At 35.6% G+C, this 23,068-nt stretch overlaps 1 protein-coding gene across 6 annotated transcripts in view; it reads right to left on the bottom strand.

Moving 5' to 3' along the window:
* Positions 1-23,068, bottom strand: part of STAG2 (stromal antigen 2) — a 139,107-nt gene that overhangs the window by 55,739 nt on the left and 60,300 nt on the right. For all 6 annotated transcript variants that reach the window (XM_047843562.1, XM_047843567.1, XM_047843566.1 and 3 more), the window contains 6 exons: positions 22,382-22,546; positions 13,067-13,163; positions 8,340-8,416; positions 5,235-5,439; positions 2,438-2,589; positions 30-103 (listed from right to left, as the gene is read on the bottom strand). In XM_047843562.1, coding sequence (XP_047699518.1) covers positions 30-103; positions 2,438-2,589; positions 5,235-5,439; positions 8,340-8,416; positions 13,067-13,163; positions 22,382-22,546 — 770 coding nt within the window. The remainder of the gene's footprint in view (positions 1-29; positions 104-2,437; positions 2,590-5,234; positions 5,440-8,339; positions 8,417-13,066; positions 13,164-22,381; positions 22,547-23,068) is intronic.

Genomic DNA, 23,068 nt, shown 5'->3' with positions numbered 1-23,068 from the left:
AATTACATAGAAAAAATGTCCTGACTTACCGGTATCTATGTACAAACACTCCCTTAAATATTGCATTCATCATATTTTCTATCTCGTCTTGATTTTCCTGAAGCTGAAAAGAATACATCATTTCTTTTCAATTGTAAGGAAGGACAATGAAAAGAACTTCTAGAAGTTGTTACAAGTACAAATGCAGGTCTCCCCAGTATTTTGGTAATTAAATCTAATTTTTAATTCTACTAGACAACAGTAACCACACACAAAAACTAACAGCTGCTGTAGATCAGGCAGCCAAAGTCCCTTGATACCTAGAATATTTGACGTGGCTTTTAATGTTTACCTGGTAGATTAGCCTTTTCTAAGGGTCACAAATTTCCACTGTAAAAAGGCACATAAGAATCTGTGAAGTAATTTATTATCACACGTATTACCTATTATATAACATGTATGTTCATATCAAAAAAGCCTAACATTATTTCATTATCTTGGTCATAATCATCAGAAAAAGAAATGTTACAGTGCTTGTTCAAAGAACAAAAGATATTTGAGTAAAATAACTTAGTAAAAATGAATCTCCCTGCTAAATTCTTTTGAAGGAAACAAATCGCACCTTAAATAATCAAGTAAACATTTTAAAATCTTAGTTTACTTATCTACTCCCATTATTTTTCAATTCAGAGTTTGAGAATGAAGACAAAATTGTTTCAGAGCTTGAGAGGAGAAAAATCTTTCACAGTTTAAGTATCAATGAGCTTTTAGATTATGTTCTGTGCTTTTGTAAAATGTATTTTTTTCTTTTATAAATACATTCTTGCATTTCCAAATAATGCTAATAAGGGCATGTGCTTCTTATATTCATTAGCACAGATAAATAGTCAAATGTACAAGGTGGTCAAAAACTTAACCCTAACCTAGAAGTATTAATATCTTATACCTGTACAGGAATTTTAATCTCCAAATCCTTTTACCTATATCCACTCGTTCTATGCTCACAATCTTAAAATAATGTCCAAGAACTGGACCATAATTTCAAGGCCTAAGACATGCATTATGTTTACCTAATAAATCTGATGAACGTTATTATCTAAATTAAGGGGCAAAAAGGTCAATTCTTCCATTTCAAACTATACAAAAAAGATGAGGAATTTAGGTAGGGTGGAAAATATGGACAAGATTTTGAGGCTTTTGTTGAGTCAGGACATTTTAAAGTTATTGACTATCCCAAAAATAATCAACTAAAATTGTAGCTACTACCAACCCCAAATATGTCAAAATCAAGTAGGAATTTATGGATTACCATGGCAAATATTAACTCAACTGCATTACTAACACTTCTAAAACATCAGATCTTGCATATTAGAAATGAGCACAAACATCACAAATATCAGACAACAAAATATGTATCACTAATGAAGGAGGAATTTAAAATCACAAACACAACATTAAAATATTTTATTTAGGGGGTGCCTGGGTGGCTCAGTCGGTTATGTGTTCAACTTCGGCACAGGTCAAGATCTTGCGGCTTGTGAGTTCGAGCCCCACGTCAAGCTCTGTGCTGACAGCGCCAAGCCTGGAGCCTGCTTCAGATTCTGTGTCTCCCTCTCTCTCTGTGCCCCTCCCCTGCTCACCCTCTGTGTCTTTCACGCAAAAATAAACATTAAAAAAATTTTTTAAGGCTGAAAAATAGTCTCCTCATTCAAAGTTAAATTTGGTGGTCAGTTGTTAATGCTAACTGCCCTCCTATACTACCAAAAAAAAAAAAAAAAAAAAAGGGCAGCAATTGAGACACCATGAATAGCCCATAAGTAATTTTTCACAGTGATGTCACAGAAGTAAAACCTGAATTCATCCTAACAACAAGCTTGGGGAAGAAGTTAACAGAGACATTTTCATGGCAGAGATAAATACTAAGGCTTAAAACAACTTGTCTGAATGGCCAGGACTCCTTACTTAAAACCTTGAACTCTTAATCCTAGTCCACACAGAAAAGAAAATGCATGCAAAAGGTACTGCTGGCTTGCACAGTCAACCGAACTGGACATTTACACAACCTGAAATGTTATTTAAATTTAAATCATTCCCAAAAGTTTGATGAACTTGCAAAGTTATATGATAATTCACGGTGGCCACGTTGGTCATGGATTAACAGATTAAATATTTAATACAGGGGCATCTGGGTGCTCAATCAATAAAGCATCTAACTCTTGACTTTAGCTCACGTCATGGCTTCACAGTTCATGAGCTCCAGCTCTGTGTAGCGCTGCACGCTACAGTGCAGAGACTGCTTAGGACTCGCTCTCTCCCTCTCTCTGACCCTCCTCGCTCAAGCTCACACACGTGCATGTGCGCATTCTCTCTCTCTCGCTCTCACTCTTGATAAATAAATAAATAAATAAATAAATAAATAAATAAATAGCATTAAAAAAAACTCAACACAAAAGTTTACCTCCTTCCGCTTCTGTAGCAGGAGTTCTAGCCTCTCATTGGCTCGTTTTCCAATCATTTTATTCCGTTCTGCCTCATACTGTCTTTGTGTGTTATCCATATTAATGCTAAGATTTAGTGCCACATTCACCAAAGCTGTCATCAACTTCATAGCTATTTTTAAATGGAAAATGTTGAAATTAGTTTCACAGATGCAAAATTTTACAACTTAATATCAAGTTAAGAGAAATTAAGGATAAAATGGGCTGTTCTGCTTCTAACAGAAAAGAAAAATACAGCTGCTACAAATGACAACAACAAAATAAACAACAGCTAATGTGTACTGAATACTTACTATGTCAGTTACCTATGTTACAGTACTTTTCATGGATTATCTCCTAAACCTCACAACAGCTCTCAAAGTCAAGTATTATCCCCATTTCATTCACGAGGAAACTGAAGGCCAGGGAGATTAAGGAATATGCCTGGTGTTATACACTTCATATAAGTAGTTAAACCAGTATCCAAAACTAGGCAATCTGGGGCACCTGGGTGGCTCAGTCTGTTACACATCTGACTTTGGCTCAGGTCATGATCTTACAGTCCAGGAGTTTGAGCCCCGGTGCTGACAGCTCAGAGCCTGAGGGGGCCTGCTTCAGATTCTGTGTCTCCCTTTCTCTATCTGCCCCTCCCCCACTCGTGCTCTGTCTCTGTCTCTGTCTCTGTCTCTCTCTCTCTGTCAAAAATAAACTTTTAAAAAACCAGGTAATCTGACTTTAGACTATGTTCATATCCCACTACTCTAAACTGTGTCCCCTATGATCTTTTTCAGAGATATTTCACCTTCTAAGTAAATTTTGGTTCATATAGCAGTCATTTAGCTATCTCCATAACCAAAGGGAGAAGCAATCTGAGTGCTCATGTCAAACTATAGTGTGTAAAACTGTGTCTCCCTCTTTCTCTGCCCCTCCCCCCTTGTACTCTCTCTCTCAAAAATAAACAAACATTAAAAAAAAATTTTTTTTAAATAAAGTGCTTTTTATTACACTTCCTCCAGATTCCCACCTTGTGTTACCGAACCCTGGCTCCTGAGACCAGACTTACTGTGATTTAAAACTACTATCTCACCATTTTATGTGTTTTTTAGTTTATTCCAGACTAGTTCTCATTGCATAATAGAACAGCACAAAACTAAATCTTAATTTGTGGCTACTGGGTGTCTTTAAAAGGGATCCTCGGGGGCGCCTGGGTGGCGCAGTCGGTTAAGCGTCCGACTTCAGCCAGGTCACGATCTCGCGGTCCGTGAGTTCGAGCCCCGCATCAGGCTCTGGGCTGATGGCTCAGAGCCTGGAGCCTGTTTCGGATTCTGTGTCTCCCTCTCTCTCTGCCCCTCCCCCGTTCATGCTCTGTCTCTCTCTGTCCCCAAAATAAATAAACGTTGAAAAAAAAAAAATTTAAAAAAAAAAAAATAAAATAAAATAAAAGGGATCCTCGGGGCGCCTGGGTGGCGCAGTCGGTTAAGCGTCCGACTTCAGCCAGGTCACGATCTCGCGGTCCGTGAGCTCGAGCCCCGCGTCGGGCTCTGGGCTGATGGCTCAGAGCCTGGAGCCTGTTTCCGATACTGTGTCTCCCTCTCTCTCTGCCCCTCCCCCGTTCATGATCTGTCTCTCTCTGTCCCAAAAATAAATAAACGTTGAAAAAAAAAATTTAAAAGGGATCCTCAATTTTCTCTTCAGAGCTATTTCATTCCCTCAGATTGTTATTCTGATCTAAAATTATCTACCTTACGTCATCATACTTATTTTCATTTACTTTAGCCATCAAGTTCTTAATATTAAACACTACCTAAATTCATAGAGCAAGAACACATTCGTATTTTGTGACTTCCAATCTAAAAACAAAAATCCTATAGAAAGATTGCCTGCATTTTTTTTTCCTCTACTCCCTTCCCTCAGATTACCTGCATTTTTTGAAAATGGAAGACTTAGCAAAAGTACGTTTTTAATTGTACCTTTAATTCTTTAGGAAAATAAAGGATAAAAACATCCCCACACTTAAAGAATGAAAAATTTTTGCAGAAATCATATATTCTAGCATTAAGGCTTATAATACTATAGTAACAATGAAAGTCTAGTTGATTTTTTTCCAACTCAAACCAAGAAGTACATATTCAGTGATAGCGTATCAACAATTTTACTTTTAGCACAAAGGAGGAACCAAAAGATTTTATAAACACCAACACCAAAAATCACTGTTCTAGAATTATGTAAAGCTTAAAAATATAACTCATTTCAAAAATCAAAGAATTTAGCTCAGTCTAAAGTTACTCTGAAACATAAAAAAATTAAAATAAACTTTTGTGGCGTGATTAAAGAATAAACATGATCCTGCCAGGACCATCAAACCAGGAGGGACAGGGCATAATCAGAGACAAAATAAGGGTCATTAGGACTACATATCCAAAGTGACTGACAGTCTCCCCAAATTTGCTGTCAATATTCTCCCTGATAAAACGTCTTTCAAAAACATGACACATTCCTATCCACTTCTTTTCCCCTTCTGTGGCATAGCAATCAAGTAGGTTTAACACAAGAAAATCACAATATATACTAACTATAATATACCTTTAAAAATCAAAACTGAAAATATCATTGCATTCCTAGTAATTCATGGGGCAAGGGGGGGGAGTGGAGGAAGAGTGTCCTGTTGATGGTTACTCTACAAGCAAAATTAATTTGTGTGATTATTTCATTTCTATTAATGGAAACGATTTTCATCTCTAACCTAAAGAAATAGGCAAAAAAATTTTAAATACTGACCTGCCAGGGTGCTTGTATGTCGAAATGCTCTGACTTGTGAGTCAGACAATCCTGTAAGAAGTGAAATGACTGTATCCATCATGTACTCATCATATATGATGCTATACTGACACTGCCGTACTAATACGCCAATGAATTCACAAAAACTGGATTTGAACTTCTTCCACTGAGGCCCAGCCATGGTAAGTGGATAGTCTCCACTATCCTAAAAACAAAAATTTTAAACAGGAATTTCATTTACAACACATGATTTAACAAAATTTCACTTGTCTTTGAAATTCCCTAGGCAAAAGCTGAAAATAGACTCCTTTACCTCACCCTTCTTCTCCATTAAATCCTCAAAGTAGGCAGGAGAATATGCAAAGGTGGAGGTACCTTTGAACACTTCTCTTTAAGACCAAAATGGAGATTCTGAATTCACTTTAACTAATAAAAATATATACCATTACTCAACGTTAAAAATATAAAGGTTCTCCCATCAAAGCAAAACATTATTCTGATTAACAAAGATAAACTGATTAAATTTCTTTAAAACAAAAGCATAGCAATAAAACAAAAAAAAATAAAAAAAAAAAAACAAAAGCATAGCAAAAATCAAACCAATGTTCTATTTTTAATGGATTAAAAATGATGAAATCATACTCTCAGCCAGTCTAAATGATGTTATGATTTATAAATAATCAAAAGATTACAATGTATATTTTCATTAGCTTCAAGGACATCAGTCAAAAGACATAAACAATGACATAGTTATTTTTTTTAAATGATATAATTTTTAAAAGAAATGTAAAGATAGCTAGTATAGCCTGGAAAGACTGGTACTTGAGTTTTCTTCTACATAAAGATGGGGCATTCTCCAGTGCAGTTACATTGAGAATCCCCATAAATCATTAAAAACAAATCCTTAAAAAATAAAAACGAAAGCCAATACTCCACAGAACATCCAAAAGTAAGAGTTGCTTTCAAGAGTATCCTAGAGACTTAAGATCATTTTATTGGTACAGTTTAGTACATTTTTTAACCATGATATATTTTTTTTCTTAAGTAGACTCCACGCCCAACGAGGGGGCTTGAACTCAAAACTCTAAGATCAAAAGTTGCATGCTCTACCAACTGAGCCAGCCAGGCACCCCTATATTTTGTCATCAGAGAAACATTTTTTTTTAATTTTAGGTCATGGCATATAGAAGTTGAACTATTATTTCTCATCTGAGAACAAGATCCTAATATTCCAGAAAAAACCTTTCTTCCATATTATCTGATTAAATCATTTAGTGGCTACAATGAACTGTATCATCTTAATTGTTGTTAGTTTGCGGATACTTTCAAATCAGATTTCAGGATTCTTATCTCAAATAGCTATTTCCCTTTAGTAAGAAGGTTCTCACTAAAACATTTTGATATTAGTAAGTTAAAATAAAGTAGTCCCTCCCACCATTATCCAGTTTCATTTTCCACCTTTCAGTTACCCACAGTCAACCTCCATCCAAAAGCAGATGATCTTTCTTCTGAGGTATTGTCAGAAGGTCAATAGTAGCCTAACACTATGTCACAACACCTATGTCACTCACCCCACTTCACCTCATCATGTAGGTAATTTTGTCATCTCACATCATCATAAGGGTGAGTACAGCACAAGATATTTTGAGAGAGACAGACTACTATCATGTAACTTTTATTACAGTATAGTGTTAGAATTGTTCTGTTTTATTGTTAGTTATTGTTAATCTCTTATTGTGTCTAATTAATAAATTAAACTTTATCACAGGTATGTATACATAGAAAAAATATAGAATATATAGGGTCTGGTACTATTTGTGGCTTCAGGCATCCACTGGAGATCTTGGAATGTATCCCCTGGGGATAAAGGAAGGGGTGGGGGGCGGGGAGGGACTGCTGTAATACCATTACTCATAATTACCTCTCAACTACTTGGAGACTGATTAATAGCACTTAGTGGTCATCAAAGCCTTTTTAAACAAATCTTGTCTATCTTTTAGAATGATAGTTGAAAGCTCCTTCATCAGAGTAAGCAAGAAAAAAAATGATCAAGTAAAACTCAAATTAGACCAGACTTTCTACTTGAAAATCCACAGCGACAAGTTTTGAAGAGTAAACCTGCTGGTCCTGGAATGCAGCTGTGAACCCTGCCCTGAAGGAGCTTACATTATAGTAAATCTGTCTTTATTGGTAACAATACTTCAAAGACATCACTGTGATAAAGAATTCACTCAAGTCTAAGCTAGTATTTTTTTATTTGTATTGTTCTTATTACTCATATTTGAAACATAAAAGATATTCTAAATAATAACGTATAGAGAACTGACCCTTAAACAACATGGGTTTGAACTGTACGGGTCCACTTATACATGGATTTTCTTCAATAAACATATGTATAGTACTGTAAATTTATTTTCTTAGTAACATTTTCTTTTCTCTACCTTACTTTATTATAAGAATATGGTATATAACATACAAATGTTTGTTAATCGACCGTTCACTGGTAAAGCTTCCAGGGAAGAGTAGGCTATTATAATAGTTAAGTGGGGGGGGGGGGGGGGGGGGGGCAAAGTTACATGCCTATTTTTGACCATGGTGGTTTGGGGGGGGGGGGGATTAGCATCCTTTATCCCCACGCTGTTCAAGGGTCAACTGTATAGTCTTTTGCCTCAGCTACCTGTTCCCCAAATATTGACCAAATCTATCTTTAACAATATTCCAAGATGTGTTCTTAGGCACTACATTTTATTCTTTCTTGAAGTTTTAATTTTTTGACAATAATAAAAGCTACCATTAAAAAAAAAAAGCTACCATTTATTAAGTTCTTAATATATACCAGGCATTGTAAAATGCTAAGAAATTTTTCAAACATTACTGAGTTAAGTCTTTACAACAGCCTTATGAAAGAAGTATTATTGGCCCCATTTTACAGATCACGAAACTGATGCCAAGATAACAACTTGCCCAAGATCACATCTCATCATCTGATTAAATCTGATGCCAAAGCTGTTATCCATAACACTAACACTCAGAATTTAAGAATACTTTCAAGGGTAAATCAAGATCAACATGCATAAAATTATCAAAACATTTAGGATAAGTTACCTCATCAAACTCTTCAGTCATTTTTCGAATTATTTCAGAGTTCTGCATATGTCTAAACATTTCTGCTGTGACAACTCCTGAAATGTGCAAGTGTAAGAAGTTAATATACATTGTAGAATGAATAAAATAAAGAGAACTTCTAAGTCAGCCTCTAACACTGTCAGTCTCTATAACATTTCTAACTGACTTAATCTAGTCTTACCTATAATATGTATACTAGCTTAACCCCTTTTAATATAAAACATGTCATCAAGGGTGAGGCAACACCCAGAGTAACAATTAAAACTTCAAGTATAAAACTGAATAAGGAAGAGAGTGATAGGTAAAGTTCACTTTAGCCAAGTTTCCTTATTAAACACCACTATGTATAAGGCAATAACTCGTTATCCTCCAAAAGGTTTCAAATAGACAGTTGTAGTTCCTGCTCATCTTGTAATCTAGCTGGAAGTTTTAATAAAGAATAACAGAAACAGGAAGGAGGCGTCCAGGTGGCTCAGTCAGTTAAACGTCTGACTCTTGATTTTGGCTCAAGTCATGATTTCACAGTTACAAGATCAAGCCCTGAGAAGGGCTCTGCGCTGACAGTGCAGAGACTGCTTGGGATTCTCTCGCTCTCCCTCTCCCTCTCACTCTCCCTCTCCCCAGCTCCCGCTCTCTCTTGGAAGGAGGAAGGAAAAAATAAAAACTATTAAATGCAATATGTAAGAAATGCCCTAATGAGTGGCAATGCCAACAAAAGCTATAGGTTAGACAAAAAATAAATAAATTAGCATAAGTCAGGTGTTTCACAGAGAAGGAATCTGATAAGGACATTCAGAATTTCAAAGGAATATGGGAAAGGGGAGGAGAAACGGGGTATATTACAAGTAGTACAAGTTAGCCAGTAGAGAGATCAAGTATCAGAAAAGGGATTTCTAGAAAAAAGACAAGACAGGAAGAAGATGCACATGAACTTCCACTGATGGGGTATCAGGTTATTTTTTTAAAAATCATGTAAAAACTAGATTCTCAAATTCCTATTTCTATTGCTGGATTACTTATTCCTTGCCAGTCATAGCACTATGAACACCATAAATATAGTACCTTCTAAAAAAAATGTCTTGGTATAAGAAGATGAGATATATTATAAAAATTAGATATAGGGGCGTATGGGTGGCTCAGTCAGTTAAGCTTCCAACTCTGGATTTCGGCTCAAGTCATGATCTCAGCATTCTTGAGTTTGAGCCCTGCATCAGGCTCTGTACTGACAGCATGGAGCCTGCTTGGGATTCTCTACCTCTCCGTCTCTGCCCGCCCCTCAACCTACCGTCCCCCCCCTCCCACCAGCTCACATGCACACTCTCTCTCTAAACATTTTTTTAAATTAGATACAATTAGACTTCTTTCAATTAACCATGATATATTTTGTATATGCACATACTTGTGTGTGTACATATATAAATTTTAAAACAACAATAAAATACCATACTCTCTTTCCAACCCCAAACCAGAAAAGAACAACTGATACCTGAGTTCCTTCTCTATGGGCATGCAATTTAACACTTCCCAGTAGCGTAATAATGCCAGCAAGGCTACAAGAGGACCTAGCATCCAATGAGCCTCCTATACACCAGCCACGTGACATACATGCAGCTCTGGGAACAAGCCTATGAGGCAGGCACTGTAATCCTAGCTTTACAGATGAGGAAGCTAAAGGCTAAGGCGAAGAGAAGCTAAATACTTTGTCTGCAATGATTCATCTTCATCATGCTGCCACCCCCAGGTAAGATCAATTTCTAGTGGTGCTGTGAAGAGCCTTTACTTACCACAACATTAAAGAACTACATGACGGTTTTAAAATATTAACAAATCTGGAAGGAAGCACCATTTTCCTTGCTAAAGAAGGACATTCTCAAAAACATTCCAAAGGTTTTTATTTTAATCTAGAATCATGGATATACCATCTTCAGAACCTTCCTACACTTTACACCCAGGTGCTATAAACTTGGCAATGCTATAGAAAGACATGTTGCTCAATCCCTGAAACAATTTCTACAAAATAAACATGCATATAATAAATAAATCTCAAAGCAAACATGCTGCATACATTTCGACAAGTGTCCCATTTCTAAAGCTCCTCTCTGATCTCACTGACCATATAACAGCCAGAAACCCAAAAATAAGCAGAAAAAAAATAGCTGTCACAAACTCCATGCATGTATCCCCTGGGGCAGGTGTGAAGGTGCCATTAAGACACCAGGCCTAAGGCACTGCTTTGAAATTGTAGAAGAGATGAAGACAGACTGCTAAAAGCTGATAAACTGAAAAGTGACAGCTGACCAGGAAAGAAAGAAGGAAACACTGGCCACATTCAGCCACCACAAAGCAGCCTGAAGCCTTCAGTGTAGCACCAAATATCCCACCACACCTCAATAGCTGCTAAAGGCAAAACTACAGTAAAATAACTGATGTTCATGATGACAATCAGGACTCCAAAAGCAAAAGGTTAAAGTACAATACATATACATAACGATGTTTCTAACTCGTTTATAAAAGAATTCAATTTAAATTATGCTGAGTATGTTTTGAAAGCATTTAATGAGCTTAACTTTGGATTATATGATAAATTCTCCTTTGTGGAACTTTCTTGATTCTAAAATAAATATTATGGCAGTGTTTAAATATACCTAATAATTTAAGTTTTCAACACCTTCAATTTTTAAAAATCTGGACAACCTAGTTTATGACCAAGTGTATCCAAACGCTCAACTGGCAGGCTCCTGATTCATAAAACACGCTGGTGCCAGAAAAGGAATGAATCTGATAAAGGAAAATGCTCTGACTATGGCCTTGCTTTAAAACTACAATGAGGAGCCTAACTAAGGAAACTAAAACTAACCAAACTACTGTATAACAGGGAAGACTAAACATAAAAATCAGAATTTTAGCTCATCAAGTTATTTCTGGCACCTGTTCAGTTGTTCTGCAATCAACCTTCCACTGTCAAAGAATCTAAAGAAAAAGGACAGGGCCCTTGATTACACACCACCACAAACAGGTACCTGATTTCTTCTACTCCAGAAAAATAGACTGGACGTAGACAAAATAAAAATAATATTGATATATCTCATTTATGAAAAGTGTTATTCTGATTCATCACTCTGTCATTACTACACACCCCTTGAGCAGAGTCTGCAGAATTCTGTAATACTGATTTGTGGCTACCTGTAGCTGAGAAGTACACTAGGCAACTCTGTACTCTAAAGTTTTAAAGTCTCTAAAAAGACAATTTTTAAAATCTCAAAACTGACCACATTAATGAGATTATGCAGGTAAGACTCAAGAAGTTAATTTTTTATCCATCTGGACTCTCATACATAATATCTAGTATGCATGCTGCACTGAATGTTGTGATCAACCTCAAATTAAATGTATCATTTCTTAAAAGGTTACTTGTTCACAGGAACTGCTGAATTACTATACTGTACACCTGAAAATAACAGAATACTACATGTTAACAACACTGAAATTAAAATAAATATTTTAAAAACCTAACTGAAAAAGTCTTTATATAAACAGATTATCTAAATTTTACACTGAGCAGTGTAATTTTGAGAATTAGGATTTTACTCCTATGCTACTTGGAAGAGAAATGTGAGAAGAATGTAAACTCTATTTTCAATAAAATGTCACTTTCAAAGTTAAAAAATAAAAATAAAAAAGTAAAAACTCATTTAAAAAATGTGACTTGTTTTACAACTTCAATAATAGTACTTTTAAAGTATTATTATAGAATTAAAGGAGTAGACATAAATAATGTGCTTCTTTGGATTCTCTTTACAGATTTACTTAAATCTGTCATTAACATCTTAACTTCTCAGATCTATTTTTAAGCAAACATCCCTCCTCCTGACTTATTACTAATGCCTGTTTTTGGTACCACTTTCATTTAAAAAAAAATGTAATACTCTTGGAAAACTCTGTAACATTTATTTTCCTGGACACCTTCTAGAATTTTAAGGACGGACCAAGTATTACAGAGAAACAAAATAGGTCCTAACCTGCCCAGGATTTTGTCTGAATCATTTACTGATCCAGATCAGGATGTATGACACCCCCCAACTTACATAATTTTGTCTCCCTGCCAAATGTCTGCACTAAGTATTTTTGCCCCAGGGAAGACACTACTGTATTTTATATTTACCTCACTCCTACTTCAAAATCTTTTTAAATAAAGTGAAAAAAATTTTTCAACAAAACCCCACTCCGAAACTTCTCTACTTTTTAGAGAAAAAAAAAACTAGAAAGTTCACCAAAACCTTACTTAACTTAGTTACTTACTTACCTACTTACTTACTCTTATTCATGGCACTTTTAAACTCCCTACACTTTACAATTCCCTGCCACTTGAACCTGTATCTCTTCATTATCTTCCTCCTCCCTTCTTAATCCATTTCTTTGTTCCTAAAACCAGATGCTGAAAGTGGGAAATATATCTAATAAAAGTAATATAATAATTATAAATTGCCAAGTTTTTAGTTAACTTTCACATATGAATACAATGGTCTCAACAGAGTTTCTTTCTTATTTTGTTCTTTGCTCTTTTTTCCTTTAACATTTTGTATGATTATAATGCAAACAATTCAGTATCTTGGCATTATTTTCCATGTAAAGCACTAATGTATATTTAGGTGGAACAGAAAGAGATCATTTGAGAACATTCTGCTTCCAAAATCAATGTATCTTACCTTTACAGCCTGAACACTGAATAAAAAAGTTGATGAGGTCAAGAAGTGCTATATCTCGGTCATGCTTGTAGGATTCTATCCAATCATCTACCACCGACTACAGCAGAGGAAGAAATTAAAGAAAAATTAACTTTTGCTAATGCAAAAAAAACAAATTAGCTTTTGCAATGTTCTAAGAATTAAGTGTGATTAAAGTCATTAAGATTCAACATTAAATGGTATCCCATTACTTCAAATTAATATATACATACTTGTGTACTAAAATTTAAAATTAAATTTTAACTGAATTCAATAAAATAATCACCTGATGCCACAAAATGATGATCGATCTTCTGTTTAATCTGCATTAAAAGGAATCTGAAAACTATGGGACCCAACTCTATAAAGTGTAACTACTTACTTTTTAGTGACATTAAGGATATCCTAGAAAATATTAAACATCACACCCATATTTTTTCACTAAAACATGGTAGTAAATATAAATAACACTTGAATATTAACATTTCAATGAAATGAAAACAAAAATCTTTTAAAAGATGTGAATGGCTGGGTCAATGAGAAAATGCACCACCAAACAATTTTTTTTCAACACTGAGCACTAATAGTCCCATGTTAATAACAAAAGCAAACTGATGGCTAAATAAACATCATAAGAAAGTAGGACAGTTCATGGATCTGAAGACTTAATATTATTAGATGACAATACTTTCCAAATAGATCTACGGACTCAACACAATCCCTATTAAATGGGGCACCTGGGTGGCTCAGTCGGTTAAGCGTCCGACTTCGTCTCAGGTCATGATCTCAGTTCCTGAGTTCGAGCCCTGCACTGGGCTCAGTGCTGACAGCTCAGAGCCTGGAGCCTGCTTAGGATTGTGTGTGTGTGTGTGTGTGTGTGTGTGTGTGTGTGTCCCCCTCCCTCCCCCACTTGTGCACTCTCTCTCTCAAACGTAAACAACATTAAAAAAAAAAAAACTTTTTTTAAAGCCTAGCTGTCTTCTTAGTAGAAATTGGAAAGCTGATCCTAAAATCCTTTGGTAATTCAAGAGACCTAGAATAGTCCAACAATCTTGAAAAAGAAACACAAAGTTGGAGGACTCACACTTCATGATTTTGAAAACCTGCTACAAAGTTACAGTAATCAAGATAATACAGGCTTAAGGATAAATGTGTCGATCAATGGAATAAAAATGAGAATCTAAAAATGAGAATCTAAAAATTTATTTTTTTATATTGATGGTTACTTGATTTTTTTGATGCCAAGACAATTCAATGAAGACTAGCTTTTCAACAAATGGTGCTGGCAAAACTGGGTATCTGTATGCAGAAGAATGAAGTTGGGCCCTACCTCATACCATACACAAACCTTAACTCAAAATGATCAAAGACCAAAATGTAACAGCTAAAACGATAAAGCAACTAAGTAAATCTTTAACTGTGTGTTAAGCAAACTATTCCTAGATATTAGACTAAAAGCATGAAAGACAAATGACCAATTTCACTTAATCACATTGAAAACTTTTGTATTTCAAAAGACTCAATCAAGGATGAGAAAAGACAATCCACAGAATAGGGCAAAATATTTGCAAGTCATGTATCTGGTAAGGCATTTGTACTCAAAATATAGAAGCATATATTGTGTTATTGCACTTCACAGATACCATGGGTTGTTTTGTTTGCGGGTTGTATTGTTTTTACAAACCAAAAGTTTGTGGCAACCAGGTGTCAAGCAAGTCTATTGGAGCCATTTATCCAACAGCACATGCTCACTTTGGGTCTCTGTCACATTTTGGTAATTCTCTCAATATTTTAAACTTTTTCATTATTATATTTGTTATGGGAATCTGAGATCTTTGATGTCAGTATTGTAGTTGTTATGGGGCACCATAATCCGTGCCTATATAAGACTGCGAACTTAATAAATGCTGTGTGTGCTTTGATTTCCTCACCTCTCTCTCTCCTCAGACCTGTGTAGTCCTTGAGACATACTAGTATTAAAAGCAGGCCAATTAATAACCCTACAATGACCTCCAAGTGTTTAAGTGAAAGAAAGAGTTGCACATCTCTCCCTTTAAATTAAAAGCTAAAAATGATTAGCTTAACAAGGAAGGCATGCCAAAAGCAGAGATAGGCCAAAAGATAGGCAGGCCTCTTGAGCCAAATAGCCAAGTTATAAATGAAAAGGAAAAATTCTTGCAGAAAATGATGTGTTGTTCACTGAACACATGATGACAACAAAATGAAACGGTCTTATTGCTGACATGGAGAAAGTTTTACAGGTCTGGATAAGAGAATCAAACCAGCCACAAAAGTGCCTTAAGCCAAAGTCTAATCCAGGGTAAGGCCTCACAACTCTCTTCGATTTTACAAAGGCTGGCAAAGGTGAAGAAAATGCAGAAGGAAAACCGAAGCTAGGAGAGGTTGGTTCATGAAGTTTAAGGAAAGAAGGTGTCTCCTTCACATCAAAGTGCAAGGTGAGGCAGTAAATGCTGATGTATAAGCTGCAGTAAATTATCCAGAAAACTAGCTAAGATAATTAACCAGGGTAGCTACTCAACAATAAATTTCCAATGTAAACAAAATAGCCTTATCGTGGAAGTAGACGCCATCTTAGACTTTCATAGCTAGCTAGAGAGACGTCAATGCTGGTCTTCACAGCTTCAAAGGACAGACTGACCCTCCTGTCAGGGACTAATGCAGCTGGTGACTTTAAGTTGAAGGCAATGTTCATTTACCATTCCAAAAATCCTAGGGCCCTTAAGAATTACGCTGAATCTACTATGTCTGTGCTCTATAAATGGAACAACAAAGCCTGTTGTCAACATGGTTTACTGAATATATGAAGCCCACGTTTGAGGCCTACTGCTCAGGAAAAAAAATTCCTTTCAAAATATTACTGCTTATTGACAAAGCACCTGGTCACCCACGAGCTCTGATGGAAATGTACAATAGGAGATTCATGTTATTTTCATGCCTACTAACACAAAATCCATTCTGCAGCCCATGGATCAGGAAAATTTCAACTTTCAAATCTTCTTATTTAAGAAATACGTTTCACAAGGCTATAGCTGCCATAGTTGGTGATTCCTCTGATGTATATGAGCAAAGTCCATTGAATACCTTCTGTAAATGATTCATCATTCTATATGCCATTTACAATATTTGTGATCCATGGGAAGAAGTCAAAATATCAAAATTAACAGGAGTTTAGAAGTTGTTGATTGTAACCCTCCTAGCTGACTTTGAGGGCTTCAACACTTCCAGTAGATGTGGTAGAAATTTGACTGCAGATGTGGTAGAAATAGCAAAAGAACTAAAATTAGAAATGGAGCCTGAAGGGGCCCCTGGATGGCTCAGTCAGTTAAACATATGACTCTTCATTTCAGCTCAGATTGTGATCTCATAGTTTGTGAGATCTAGCCGCACGTCAGCCTCTGTGCTGACAGTGTGGAACCTACTTGGGATATTTTCTTTCTCTCTCTCTCTGCCCCTTCCCCCACCTTAAACATTAAAAAAAAAAAAGGAGAAGGAGGAGGAAATGGAGCCTAAAGATGTGACTGAATTGCTGAAATCCTATGACAAAACTTCTAACGAATGAGGAATGCTTCTTATAGACGATCAAAGAAAGTGGTTTCTTGAGATGGAATCTACTCCAGGTGAAGATGCTGTGAAGATTGTTGAAATGACAACAAAGGATTTAGAATATTATATCAACTTAAATGATAAAGCAGCAGCAGGTTTTGAGAAGATTGACTTCATTTTTGGAAGGTCTACTGTGGGTAAAATGCTATCAAACCGTATTGCATGCTACAAATAAATCATTTGTGAAAGGAACAGTCTATTGATGTGGCAAATTTCATTGTTGTCTTATTCTAAGAAATTATCAGTCACCCAAAACTTCAGCAACCACCATCTCAATCCATGAGCAGCCATCAATCAACACTGAAGCCAGATCCTCTACCAGCGAAAAGACGGCAACTCACCAGAAGCTCAGATAATGATTACCATTTTTCAGCAATAAAGTATTTTTTAATTAAGGTATATACAGTTAAGGGGTGCCTGGGTGGCTCAGGCAACTGAGCATCACACTCTTGATTTCAGCTCAGTTCATGATCCCAGGGTTGTGAGTCCAAGCCCGCGTCAGATTCCACACTGAGCATAGAGACTACTTAAGGTTCTATCTCCCTCTGCCCATCTTCCTGACTCGCACTCTCTCTAAAAACATTTAAATATTTTTTAAAATTCTGAAAAAAGTATATACAGTTTAGACATAATGCTGTTGCACACTTAACAGACCACAGTACTGTATAAACATAACTTTTATACATACTGGGAAACCAAAAAATTCATCTGACTTGCTTTATTGTGTTATTTGCTTTACTGCAGTGGTTTAGAACCAAACCAACAATATCTCTGAGGTATGCCTATCTGAAGAACTCTTACAGGGCACTTGAGTGGCTCAGTCGGTTAAGCGGCCGACTCCGGCTCAGGTCATGATCTCACAGTTTGTGAGCCCCCAGCGTCAGGCTCTGTGCTGACAGCCCAGAGCCTGGAGCCTACTTCAGATTCTGTCTCCCTCTTTTCCTGATCCTTCCCCACTCACACTCTGTGTGTGTGTGTGTGTGTGTGTGTGTGTCTCAAAAATAAATAAACATTAAAAAATTTTTCTTACAATTTAATAATTTTTAAACATCAAATAATTAAAAATACAGAGAGGGGCACCTGGATAGCTCAGTGGGTTAAGCATCCAACTCTTGATTTTCGGTTCAGGTCATGATCTCACATTCATAAGATCAAGCCCCACATCAGGCTCCATGTTCAGGGTGGAGCCTGCTTGGGATATTCATATTTTCTCTTTCTCTCCCTCTCTCTCCCTCTCTCTCTCTCTCTCTCTACCCTCCACTCCCCCCCCCTAAAAAATAAACATTAAAAAATAGACAACGATTCTGAATACAGTTCTATACAGAAGATAAACAAATGGCCGTTAGCTCATCAAAAGATGCTCAATGTAACTAGCCATCGAGGAAACGGAAATAAAAAGTATAAGATACCACTTCACACCCACTAGGATGGCTATAATAAAAAATACAGACAGTGACAAGTATTGGCAAGGATGTGAGAAACTGAATGCTAAAACACTGCTGGTGAAGAACATATAACGGTGCTGCCACTTTGGAAAAATAGTTTGGCAGCTTTTCAAATGGTTAAAAAGTTACTATATGATCCTGCAACTCAACTCCTAGGTATGTATTACCCAAGCAAAATGAAGATGTATGTTCAAACAAAAACCTGTACAATACTTGTAACAGCATTATTCACAACAGCCAAAAAGTGGAAACAAACAAAATGTGCATCAAAAGATGAATGGATAAACAAAATGGAATATTTGGCAATAAAAAAGAATGAGGTTATGATACATACAATATGGATGAGCCTTGAAAACATTATGTTAAGTCAAAGAAAAAACTCAAAAAGGACCAAATATTGAATGGATCATATATATGAAATGTTCTGAATAGGCAAATTTATAAAAAGTCAATTAGTGGTTGCCTAGATGTGGGGCAGATGAAGAGAAAATGATTGCTAAGAGGCACAAGGTTTCTTTCTTTAAAAATATCTTAAAATTAGGGGCACCCGGGTGGCTCAGGTGGTTGAGCCTCTGACTTCAGTGCAGGTCATGATCCTGAGGTTCATGGGTTCCACCCATGCATTTGGCTCACTGCAGTCACCACAGAGCCCGCTTCTGATCCTCTGCCCACCTCGCCTTCTGCCCCTCCCCCGCTCATGCTCTCTCAAAAACAAAAAAAATTAAATTATTGTAAAATTAGATTGTGGTGATGGCTACACAACTCGGTGAATATACTAAAAACCACTGAATTTACATTGTAAAGGGTGAATTTTATGGTATGTGAAGTATGTTTCAACATTATATTTTCTGTAAATAGGACAGAGCTAAAAAAAATAAAGCAGCACTTTATTCTTTGGGGGACAGAAGAGGAAACCACAAAGCTGATGAAAATTATTTTTAAATAAACCAAGCTTTAAAAATTAGGATGAAAAATAAGAGCTACTAAAAGAACCAAAATGTCAAGAGGGGAAAACACTGAACTTCTGTACCAACAAATATAAAACCTGGGTACAAACTAAATGAATAAAATATGTACAATTTGATATACATTAAAGAAAATAAAAAGGAAGTATTATCTAAGAACTACCTGGCTCAGAGAATGAGAAGAAATCTTCTACAATTTTACCTAATTTCTAGATTTCAGTCCTTTTCTGTACTTTACAACAGCTTAGGTATGTTAACTAAATCAATTTAACACATTTAGGATTATTCCCAAATATGATACAATTAATAAATGCCAAGAGAATATATTATAGGACTGTGGGAGCTTTAAAATATGGCCCAAAATGTTGGACACTGTTCTTCAGTAAGAAGTGGGGTCTATCTATGTTCCCTTATCTAGGACTGAAGGCAGTAAAAATGATGCTTCCAAAGGTAAGTCACTGAACACCATTCAACTGCATTGGGTTCTTGGAGCACTAGAGAACTAAACGCTCCTGCTCAGGACACTATCCAAACCCAGAAGCCATAATGTAAGAAACCCAAGCCACATGCAAGAGCCATTTATGCACACTCCAGGTAACAGTTCCAGCTGTGCCCAGCCTTCAAGTCACTCCAGACTAGACACCAAACATCAATAAAGAAGCCTCCAGATGATTATAGTCCCTAACCGTTTACGTAACCTCCAAGCATTAAAGCTGTGTCAGGTAAGGCCCCCAGCTATCATGGATAGGAGCATAGACAATTTCATCCCTATTTAGTTCCATCTGAATTCTAGACCAACACAGAATCATTAAGCCTAATAAAATGATTGTTCTCTTAAATCATTAAGCTTGGAGTGATTTGTTATGCAGCAACAGATAAGTGAACAAGGGCTATTTTCATTAATAAAGATACAAAAATATTTAATGAAATCTTACAAAAAGATCACATCACATTAAAAGGTTACTGAGAAAGATCAAATAAAATTTGTACTAGGAATACAAGGCTGGTGTAATAAATACAAGCTAACACATTAAAATATTTTAAAATTTTCATCATCAAGTAACTTGCTAAAAATCTATTCAATAAGATTCAACATATATTATCTACTAGAACTAAGGGCATGGGCATGCATGATCCCTCCTTTTTTAAAATAAAAACTATTTGAAAACCAATGACCTGTCTTGTACTTACTTTCATGTATAATAATACACAGTCCCTGATCAAGAAATTAATAACCCAGAAGCATTTTCAGACACATGCATACCTATATTACAATATACTAAGTGCTATAATGGAAAGAGGAGAGTAAGAAATATATTCAAGGAAAGAGACAGAGCCTGTGAATGCTTCTCAAAAGAGTGACATATGATTTAAGTCAATCTTATGTGATACCGAAAGAAAGAAAGAAAGAAAGAAAGAAAGAAAGAAAGAAAGAAGAGTAAAGAAAAGAAAAAAGAAGAAAGAAAAGGAGAAAAGAAAAGAAAGAAGGCTATTCCAGGCAAAGGGAAAAAACGAAAAGAAAGGTGTGGGAGTGCTGGGTAGGGTGGAAGCAGAGTACATACTGTGGCTGGGGAAGAGCAAGCACACCATAAAAAAAAATCTGGGCTGGAACTTTTAGATAAGGAAGAACTGTTGGAAGCTTGTAAACAGGAGACTTCCTTGATCAAATTTTGTATTACCAAGATAACACAAGTAAGAGTACACAAAACAAACTAGAGGTAGAAGACAATTCAGGGAAATCAATGGAGAGATACTGTGGACATTCCACTTTTAAGGGTGAAAACACTTTTAGAAATAGAAAAACAAATAGCATAGAGGTACAATCTTCATATGTGACAAACCATAATCACAAAAATAAAGAAAATGTTCATTCTTTAAACACTGAGATACCATTAACAAAAAAATTAAATATAAAGTGAAATCCTCACATTTTCTATTAAAAATTTTTGATGAGCCAAAAAGTTAAACAAAAACCCTATAGACCAGACAAAATTAGAACAGTCTAATTAGCTGTGGATATAAGTTGAGACTTCTGATGTTAACAAAAATGAAAGATACCAGAAAAAAGATTAATGCATTTAACAGCTTAAAATATTATAGAAAAAAGTATAATATAAAAATAAAAAAGAAAGTAATGAAATACTATATATGATGTAACTGAGACAATTTATTTCTTTGATAAAATTAAACCATGGGAACAACAGAGAGGGGGATAACTTTTTAAATTAGGGAACGACTAAGTAAACCAAGCACCGTAATATAATTAAGATGTTATTTTTTAAAACATCAAATGTATATATGAAATAGTCATTTAAAACATTAAAGAAATAAAATCCATACCCTCATCACAACTATATAAAAAGCAAACCATAGATGAATAAGTGAAGGCAAATTCAAATTTAAAAAATCATGTTCCTCTGTACAACTGGTAACAGCTCACACAATTTTTATTATACATGTAAAAATGCTGTTTATTAGTCCTAATTGATACTTAAAATTTACTTACAAAACCATACATATTAAGTCCATATTTATAAACAAGAATTATATTTACTTTTTAATAACCAAAGCTTAAATGGCTAGTTCTCCAAAATCAATCCATGTGTACTTTTTTTGGATTAAAACTAATTCTCTGAAAATGATTCCTTGTAGCTTTTATAAAGTAAATAATAACCTTATTTTCTTTGAGTATAGTGTTTATTCAATTTTTTAAAACAGTACAGGTTTAGTCTCCAATGTAAAGCCTAAATTCTCGTCACAAAATCATGCAGAAGAAACAAAATTAGGATGACTTGACATGGATATGACTCTCACTTTTTACTCTTCTGCTAAGAAACAGCACAAGTAATAAAATGTGTAATAGATAACAGTGATCAACGTAATTCAATTCACTAAAGTGGATGGTGATTATATTAGGTCACTCAACCAAGAATTCTATATGGGCAAAGGACTTCATATTTTAATGGTAGACACATAAATTCAGGGGAAATTAAAACCTCATAGTTTACATCAGCATATTTTTTGAGCAAAGAATTTTTTATTATATACCATGAAAACAAAATAATGCAGTAGAAAATGACAAGACACAGCTTAAAGGTCTTATGTCTGAATGGACAGATCCCTAGTTTTGATGACTTTATTGCTTTTTTCTAATAAGCAGTGTTAGAAATTTTTTAAATGCAATTCAAAATCTCCAGCATTTCATATAACTCACTAAAGTTTAAAATGTACAAATGAACTGGGATGAATACGATAAACATTACCTGCATAGCACTCTTGCCCATTTTAACAACTTCAAACAACATCATGTTTTCCACTCCATTCTGTTGGTGATGACCATTCATTCGGTTTGGACCAGAAGGAGGTTTTCCTCCTCCATTTCCACTTTTGCCCTTTTCTCCTGGGCCCTTTTTGCCTTTTTTACAAGTCTGCATAAAAACACAAGTTGGGTAAGTTATATCATTATCCTTGAAAATTCAAAACAAAGCTACAGCAGAAGCAGTTAAAAGGGTACATAATTATAACATGCCTAAACCTGACCTAAAGAGGAGTGCCATACACATATGTTGAGACAGCCTCTTTGTGGTATCATTTTGTTTACTTATCCTATCGGACACCTCACATGAGGTTGCAGTTAGGAGCACAGTCTCTGCAGACTGACAGACTGCATGGGTCCAAATTCTTACTCCTATCAGCTGAGTGATATTGGGCAAGTTACTTAACCACACTGCGCTGCAGACTTTCTCATTGGTAAAGTGAGGATAAAACTGTGCCTACTCATCGGGTTGCATACTTTAGGGTGCAGACTAGAGTGGGCAGCAAGAATAACAAAACACCTCATCAAGTAAGTAGCTCATATTTAGTTCAAACTTTTAAATTCTATTGTTAGTCTTACAAATTATTGTGGCGGACTGACAAAGGAATTCTAAAAAGGATGAACAGGTGTATCA

The sequence above is a fragment of the Prionailurus viverrinus genome, chromosome X (genome assembly GCF_022837055.1).
Source record: "Prionailurus viverrinus isolate Anna chromosome X, UM_Priviv_1.0, whole genome shotgun sequence".
Taxonomy (NCBI): Eukaryota; Metazoa; Chordata; class Mammalia; order Carnivora; family Felidae; genus Prionailurus; species Prionailurus viverrinus.
The sequence above is the reverse complement of the archived record's forward strand: the minus strand, read 5'-3'. Positions and strand labels throughout refer to the sequence as shown.